The 8,694-nt window shown below is 45.0% G+C and overlaps 1 protein-coding gene across 1 annotated transcript; it reads left to right on the top strand.

Moving 5' to 3' along the window:
* The first annotated feature begins 7,000 nt into the window (after positions 1 to 7,000).
* LOC109782060 (uncharacterized) lies at positions 7,001 to 7,947 on the top strand. The gene has a single exon (XM_020340644.3). The coding sequence runs from the start codon at positions 7,372 to 7,374 to the stop codon at positions 7,738 to 7,740; it is 369 nt and encodes a 122-aa protein (XP_020196233.1). The 5' UTR covers positions 7,001 to 7,371; the 3' UTR covers positions 7,741 to 7,947.
* Positions 7,948 to 8,694: the final 747 nt, after the last annotated feature.

Here is an 8,694-nt window from a genome sequence, read left to right as displayed (position 1 = left end):
TGCCCACGTCAAGAGGTATGAGACCTCTGACAAGTTTCTTAAGCCTGCAAACTAAGGGAGAAAAGCTCAATCGTTGAGCATGTGCTCAGATTGTCTGAGTACTACAATCGCTTGAATCGAGTGGGAGTTAATCTTCCAGATGAGATAGTGATGGTTCTCCATAGTCACTGCCACCACGCTATTAGAGCTTCGTGATGAACTATAACATATCAGGGATAGACATGATGATCCTTGAGCAACTCGCGACGTTTGACACCGCGAAAGTAGAAATCAAGTAGGAGCATCAATTGTTGATGGTTAGTAAAACCACTAGTTTCAAGAAGGGCAAGGGAAAGAAGGGATACTTCATGAAACAACAAATCAGTTGTTGCTCTAGTGAAGAAACCCAAGGTTGAATCCAAACCCGAGACTAAGTGCTTCTGTAATGAGGGGAACGGTCACTGAAGCAGAACTACCCTAGATACTTGGTAGATGAGAAGGCAGGCGAGGTCGACAGAAGTATATTGGATATACATTATATTAATGTGTACTTTACTAGTACTCCTAGTAGCACCAGGGTATTAGATACCGGTTCGGTTGCTAAGTGTTGGTAACTCGAAATAAAAGGCTACGGAATAAACGGAGACTAGCTAAAGGTGAGATGACGATATGTGTTGGAAGTGTTTCCAAGGTTGATGTAATCAAACATCGTACGCTCCCTCTACCATCGGGATTGGTATTAAACCTAAATAATTGTTATTTGGTGTTTGCTTTGAGCATAGACATGATTGGATTATGTTTATCGCAATACGGTTATTCATTTAAGGAGAATAATGGTTACTCTGTTTATTTGAATAATACCTTCAATGGTCTTGCACCTAAAATGAATGGTTTATTGAATCTCGATCGTAGTGATACACATGTTCATGCCAAAAGATATAAAATAGTAATGATAGTACCACATACTTGTGGCACTGCCATTTGAGTCATATTGGTATAAAACGCATGAAGAAGCTCCATGTTGATGGATCTTTGGACTCACTCGTTTTTTGAAAATATTGAGACATGTGAACCATGTCTATTGGTAGATATGCATGAAGAAACTCCATACAGATGGATCGTTTGGACTCACTTGATTTTGAATCACTTGAGACATGCAAATCATACCACATGGGCAAGATGACTGAAAGGCCTCGTTTTCAGTAAGATGGAACAAGAAAGCAACTTGATGGAAGTAATACATTTTGATGTATGCAGTCCAATGAGTGCTGAGGCACGCATTGGATATCGTTATGTTCTTACTTCACAGATGATTTGAGTAGATGCAAAGAATATTTACTTGATGAAACACAAGTCTGAATTATTGAAAGGTTCAAGTAATTTCAGAGTGAAGTTGAAGATCGTCATGACAAGAGGATAAAATGTCTATGATATGATCATAGAGATGAATATCTGAGTTACGAGTTTGGCACACAATTAAGACATTGTGGAAATTGTTTCACAACTAATACCACCTGGAACACCATAGTGTGATGGTGTGTACGAACATCATAACTGCACCCTATTGGATATGGTGCATACCATGATGTCTCTTATCGAATTACCACTATCGTTTATGGGTTAGGCATTAGAGACAACCGCATTCACTTTAAATAGGGCACCACGCAATTCCGTTGAGATGACACCATATGAACTATGATTTAGAGAAACCTAAGCTGTCGTTTCTTAAAAGTTTGGGGCTGCGACGCTTATGTGAAAAAGTTTCAGGCTGATAAGCTCGAACCCAAAGCGGATAAATGCATCTTCATAGAATACCCAAAACAGTTGGGTATACCTCCTATTTCAGATCTAGAAGCAAAAGTGATTGTTTCTAGAAACGGGTCCTTTCTCGAGGAAAAGTTTCTCTCAAAAGAATTGAGTGGGAGGATGGTGGAGACTTGATGAGGTTATTGAACCGTCACTTCAACTAGTGTGTAGCAGGGAACAAGAAGTTGTTCCTGTGGCACCTACACCAATTGAAGTGGAAGCTTATGATAGTGATCATGAAACTTCGGATCAAGTCACTACCAAACCTCATAGGACGACAAGGATGCGTACTACTTCAGAGTGGTACGTAATCCTATCTTGGAAGTCATGTTGCTAGACAACAATGAACCTACGAGCTATGGAGAAGCGATGGTGGGCCCAGATTCCGACGAATGGCTCAAGGCCATAAAATCCGAGAGAGTATCCATGTATAAAAACAAAGTATAGACTTTGGAAGAACTACTTGATGGTCGTAAGGCTGTTGGGTGCAGATGGATTTTAAAAGGAAGACAGACAATGAGTGTCACCATTAAGAAAGCTCGACTTGTCGTTAAGATGTTTTCCGACAAGTTCAAGGAGTTGACTGCGATGAGACTTTCTCACTCGTAGCGATGCTAAGAGTCTGTTGGAATTATATTAGTAGTTACTGCATTATTTATGAAATCTTGCAGATAGGATGTCAAAACATTGTTTCCTCGACGATTTTCTTGAGGGAAGGTTGTATGTGATACAACCAGAACGTTTTGTCAATCCTGAAAGATGCTAACAGGTATGCAAAGCTCCAGCAATCCTTCTAAGGACTGGAGTAAGCATCTCGGAGTTGGAATGTACGCTTTGATGAGATGATCAAAGATTTTGGGTTTATACAAAGTTTATGAGAAACTTGTATTTCCAAAGAAGTGAGTGGGAGCACTATAGAATTTTTGATGAGTATCTGTTGTTAACATATTGTTGATCAGAAATGATGTAGAATTTCTGGAAAGCATACAGGGTTATTTGAAAAGTGTTTTCAATGGAAAACCTGGATTAAGCTACTTGAACATTGAGCATCAAGATCTATAAGGATAGATCAAAAACGCTTAATAGTACTTTCAAATGAATACATACCGTGACAAGATTTTGAAGGAGTTCAAAATAGATCAGCAAAGAAGGAGTTCTTGGCTGTGTTACAAGGTGTGAGTATTGAGTAAGACTCAAGACCTGACCACGGCAGAAGAGAGAGAAAGGACGAAGGTTGTCCCCTATGCTTTAGACGTAGGCTCTACAGTATGCTATGTTGTGTACCGCACCTGAAGTGTGCCTTGCCATGAGTTAGCCAAGGGGTACAATAGTGATCCAGGAATGGATCACATGACAGCGGGCGAACTTATCCTAGTATCTAGTGAACTAAGGAATTTTCTCGATTATGGAGGTGGAAAAGGAGTTCGTCGTAAAGGGTTACGTCGATGCAAACTTTGACACTAATCCGGATGACTCTAAGTAGTAAACCGGATTCGTATAGTAGAGCAGTTATCTGGAATAGCTCCAAGTAGCGCGTGGTAGCTGCATCTACAAGATGACATAGAGATTTGTAAAGCACACACGGATCTGAATGTTGCAGACCCATTGACTAAAACCTCTCTCGTAAGCATAACATGATCAAACCCTAGAACTCATTGAGTGTTAATCACATGGTGATGTGAACTAGATTATTGACTCTAGTAAACTCTTGGGTATTAGTCACATGGCGATGTGAACTTTGAGTGTTAATCACATGGTGATGTGAACTAGATTATTGACTCTAGTGCAAGTGGGAGACTGTTGGAAATATGCCCTAGAGGCAATAATAAAATGGTTATTATTGTATTTCCTTGTTCATGATAATTGTCTATTGTTCATGCTATAATTGTTAAATGGAAACCGTAATACATGTGTGAATACATAGACCACAACATGTCCCTAGTAAGCCTCTAGTTGACTAGCTCGTTGATCAATAGATGGTTATGGTTTCCTGACCATGGACATTGGATGTGGTTGATAACGGGATCACATCATTAGGAGAATGATGTGATGGACAAGACCCAATCCTAAGCATAGCACAAGATCGTGTAGTTCGTTTGCTAAGAGCTTTTCTAATGTCAAGTATCATTTCCTTAGGCCATGAGATTGTGCAACTCCCGGATACCGTAGGAATGCTTTGGGTGTACCAAACGTCACAACGTAACTGGGTGGCTATAAAGGTGCACTATAGGTATCTCCGAAAGTGTCTGTTGGGTTGGCACGAATCGAGATTGGGATTTGTCACTCCGTATGGCGGAGAGGTATCTCTGGGCCCACTCGGTAATGCATCATCATAATGAGCTCAGTGTGACTAAGGAGTTAGCCACAGGAACATGCGTTACGGAACGAGTAAAGAGACTTGCCGGTAACGAGATTGAACGAGGTATTGGGATACCGACGATCGAATCTCGGGCAAGTAACATACCGATGGACAAAGGGAATTGTATACGGGATTGATTGAATCCCTGACATCGTGGTTCATCCGATGGGATCATCGTGGAACATGTGGGAGCCAATATGGGTATTCAGATCCCGCTGTTGGTTATTGGCCGGAGAACGTCTCGGTCATGTCTTCATGGTTCCCGAACCCGTAGGGTCTACACACTTAAGGTTTGGTGATGCTAGAGTTGTTATGGGAAATAGTATGTGGTTACCGAAGGTTGTTCGGAGTCCCGGATGAGATCTCGGATGTCACGAGGAGTTCCAGAATGGTCTGGAGACGAAGATTTATATATGGGAAGTCCTTATTCGGTCGCCGGAAGTGTTCGGAGTATATCGGTATTGTACCGGGACCACCGAAAGGGTTCCGGGGGTCCATCGGGAGGGTCCACCTGCCCCGGAGGGCCCTATGGGCTGAATATAGAGGGGAACCAGCCCCTAGGTGGGCTGGGCGCCAAACCCCCCAGGGCCCATGCGCCTAGGGTTGGGGGGAAACCCTAAAGGGGGCGCCCCCCTTGGCTTGGGGGGCAAGCCTCCCCCCCCTTGGCCGCCACCCCCCTCTAGATCCATCTGGAGGGGGCCGGCCCCCCTCTCCCTTGCCCCTATAAATAGAGGGGGGTGGGAGGGCAGCCGCACCACATCCCTGGCGCAGCCCTCTCCTCCTCCAACTCCTTCTCCTCCTCCGTAGTGCTTAGCGAAGCTCTGCCGGAGAACCACGAGCTCCATTGCCACCATGCCGTCGTGCTGCTGGAGTTCTCCCTCAACTTCTCCTCTCCCCTTGCTGGATCAAGAAGGAGGAGACGTCCCCGGGCTGTACGTGTGTTGAACGCGGAGGCCCCGTCCGTTCGGCGCTAGATCGGATCTTCCGCGATTTGAATCGCCGCGAGTACGACTCCATCAACCGCGTTCTTGTAACGCTTCCGCTTAGCGATCTTCAAGGGTATGAAGATGCACTCCCTCTCTCTCGTTGCTAGCATCTCCTAGATTGATCTTGGTGACACGTAGGAAAATTTTGAATTATTGCTACGTTCCCCAACAGCAAATACTAACCAACCATAGTATGTTTCTTTGTTAGACTTGTTCTCTTAGTTAGACTTGCCATATGAGACCATGATACGACTTACAACTCTGAATCTAGCTTAGCGCAATGACCAATCATAATTGAGAGACGGAGAGAGTTGGTAATATTTTTTCACAAACAACATTCAGAAAGTAAGGCATAGCTCATAACCTACCTTACCAACATTGTCTTTGCTATATTTAGGTGGATCGTTGGCCTCTTTGAATCTAGACCCCAACCAGCATGGACATGTCGCTGACCTAGAAAACAATGACTTGAGATCTCAACGTGCATTTTATCCTATGAACAAGGGCACACTATTCTACCAACTAAGAAGAAATCAAAAGGTAAAATGAGCAAAGCTAGAGGATTAACATACATCTCCAGTGACGAGAATAATTATGTAAAGCAACAAAAAACGAAAGCAAGGTATCAACAGACTTAGCCTGATGACACATAAATTCACTTGTTCAATCCTCACCCGGACCAATCTTGAAACTAATTTCTTGTTGCAAAAATATGAACATAAGGAATCAAACAAATAAAAGAATTATAGGCAATTAAGAGTCTATTACTAACACATAATCGTGGTGCTGATAATAGAATGACCATTCTTAATAAAGAATTTTAGTACCAAAGATCAAATGGAAACTTCTAACTTCTGAGAGAACAATACTTGTTTTCTCATATTGCTCAGGTACATCCTTGCCTTCTCATCTAGGAAATGAAAAGAAACAAAGGAAAGTGAAATTTCCTGGTCACTGAAATCATTTACATTGTAAATCAAAAATATAGTCTTCGTACAACTATCTTATCTTTTTTTTTCTATTGAAGGTGTGTCTAGAAGACAATTAATTAAGCCTAACTGATCGACCAGGTAAGTGAACTCCGGGCCACTAGCCTCCAGCTCCGCAAATACTTCCATTGTCTTTCTAACGTCATTGTCTGGCCAATCACAACTTATGCGCCCGCGTAGGTTCCGACGCACCCACTTTGCGAATGACTGAATAGAACCCTCTCAATTGATCCGAAGAAACTGCCGATGATGTTGTACACCTTGTCCAAATTCATATTATTCTGCCTCAGGGGCTTTCACTAGAGGGAATGTATCCGGTGCACCCGCACTTGTGGTGCTACCGGTGCACCGGATGCCATAGAATATTTTTTTAAATCTGAAAAAATTCTAGCATGTTAACACAACATCAATGTATGGTGTCATTAAATTTCATATAAAAATTTGAAATATTTTTTAAGATACAAAAATGACAAATTAGATATCAATGTGATAATGGGCCAAATCTAGGACCCAAGTTATGTTATGTACTATTCAGTGTCGAATTTATCATTTTTATTTTTTTGAGTTATGTTTCGAATTTTGACTTGAAATTTTGTGATAACCTACATTGATGTTGCATAAGTGTGCTTAAATTTTTTTTAGAATTTTTTGGACATTTTAAAAGCACAATGTGAGTTCGATGCATCGGTAGCATCACAAACTTCGGTGCACCAGATATTTTCCTTTTCACTAGATCCTTCGTGTAAACACTAATGCACTGTTGAGATGATTATTGTATTTTCTCACCCATTGTTAGTAACATGGAATGGGTGTGGTTCACACGATGCTCGGTGATAAACCACCCATTGTCTTGTGACCTTGACAATTGAATGATAGCCGGACACTCGGCCCGCAGTACTGCCTCGCTCAGAAATTGCAGTGCCACGACACGACAGACACTTCCGCACTTGCGCCGTTCGCCCTCTCCTGCGCGGACGGCTACACCGCGCCGGTCGACGTCGCTCCGGCCCGCCCCCGCCTCCCTCCTCCTCCTTCTTCAGCGTCGATCCTCATCCGGCCTCGCCCACCGGCGGTCCTCCCCGCCCTGTCTCTCGCCGTCCTTCCCCGTCCCACGACTGCCTCATTCGCCCGGTCGCGTCGGGCGCCCCCCAGCTGCTCGTCGAAACGCCGCAGAGGCGTTCGACCCCCTCCGAGCGTGCTAGGCGCGTCCCCGGCTGCTCCCGCGGCGGCGAAGGCGGCGGACCGGATCCCCATGGCGCAGGCCAAGCGGTACGTGTTGCGGCTCTTCATCTCGCTCAAGTACGTGACGGCCAACGTGGTGGACCGGCAGAGCGGCCGCGTCGTGGTCACCGCCTCCACCGTCGAGAAGCCCCTCCGGGACGGGCTGGAGTGCGGCCGCGCCTGCAACGCCAAGGCGGCCACCGCCGTCGGCGAGGTGCTCGCCATGCGCCTCCGGGTGGACGGCCTGGCGCACGAGCCCATCCACGCCGACGCCGTCAAGGAGGTCGAGAAGAAGGGCTTCAAGAACCGCACCAAGGTCTGGGCCATCCTCAACGCGCTCCGCAGCCACGGCGTCAACCTCCACGTCGACGACGACGGCGACCATATGCGGCATGTCTGACGAGCATCAGTGCGTTCCTTCTTCTAAATGTAAGGGTGTGTTTGGTTGAGGAACCAAATGGAACGGAATGGAATGGTTCCATTCCACAGGAACGGGTCCATTCCATTTCTGTGTTTGGTACGAACAAAAAAGTGGAATGGGTTGGTTCCGTTCTCGTGTTTGGTTAGCGAGATGGAACAGAAAATGGAACCACATAAAATTCAAAAATTTGGCAGCATTTCATTTATATTTTGAAGAAAAACAAGATGACAACATATATACTAACAGGAATCACACATATATGACATAAACCAAACACAAACTGAGGAGGAACAATATATTAACAAGAAGAGCTTTTTGTTTCCCCGGCCACGCTGAGAAAGGTAACCACGCAGGGCTCCTTCCCCTCCCACTCCAAAACAGCCCAGCAAAATCTCACAAATTCCTCTGAATACACAGGTGTAACCATCAGCGCTTTACATATAAAAGACTATCAAATAACAGAAGCAATCAGCCATACACGAGTAATGAGTTCACATACCAATCATCCAAAAGCAACCAAGTGCTGTACATCACAGAAGCACATATATATGAACAAATTGAGGAGGAACATGGCACAAACAGGAAATAAAATCTGCCCAAACATGAACATATACAAAGATATACAAAGGAGTAGTGGAAACCGTACCTTCCCTCCGCTGCTAGCTGCCGATCCAGACCTTGCTGCAGCACCTCCGGTCGCTCCCTCCTCTCTCGCCGCCCCGCTGAGTGGTAGGCTGGTAGCCGCCCCGCTGTTTCGTCGCTGCTGCTAGGTCGCCGCCAAGGTGCAGATGCGCGCCATCACGAAGGAGACGACGGGAGGAAGGTGAAGCCGGCGCCGGGGAGGGATGGAGAAGGCAGATCAAGAGAGAGGGAGATGCGGGAGGGTGGCGGCGCTAGTGCAGGGAGTTGTGAGAAGATAGGAAACGGGTGCGG

Source organism: Aegilops tauschii, chromosome 5 (genome assembly GCF_002575655.3).
Source record: "Aegilops tauschii subsp. strangulata cultivar AL8/78 chromosome 5, Aet v6.0, whole genome shotgun sequence".
NCBI classification, from domain to species: domain Eukaryota; kingdom Viridiplantae; phylum Streptophyta; class Magnoliopsida; order Poales; family Poaceae; genus Aegilops; species Aegilops tauschii.
This window is presented reverse-complemented; position numbering and strand designations above follow the sequence as displayed.

Excerpts from the sequence above, each read along its gene's own strand:
- LOC109782060 (XM_020340644.3), top strand. The coding sequence starts at position 7,372 with ATGGCGCAGGCCAAGCGGTACGTGTTGCGGCTCTTCATCTCGCTCAAG.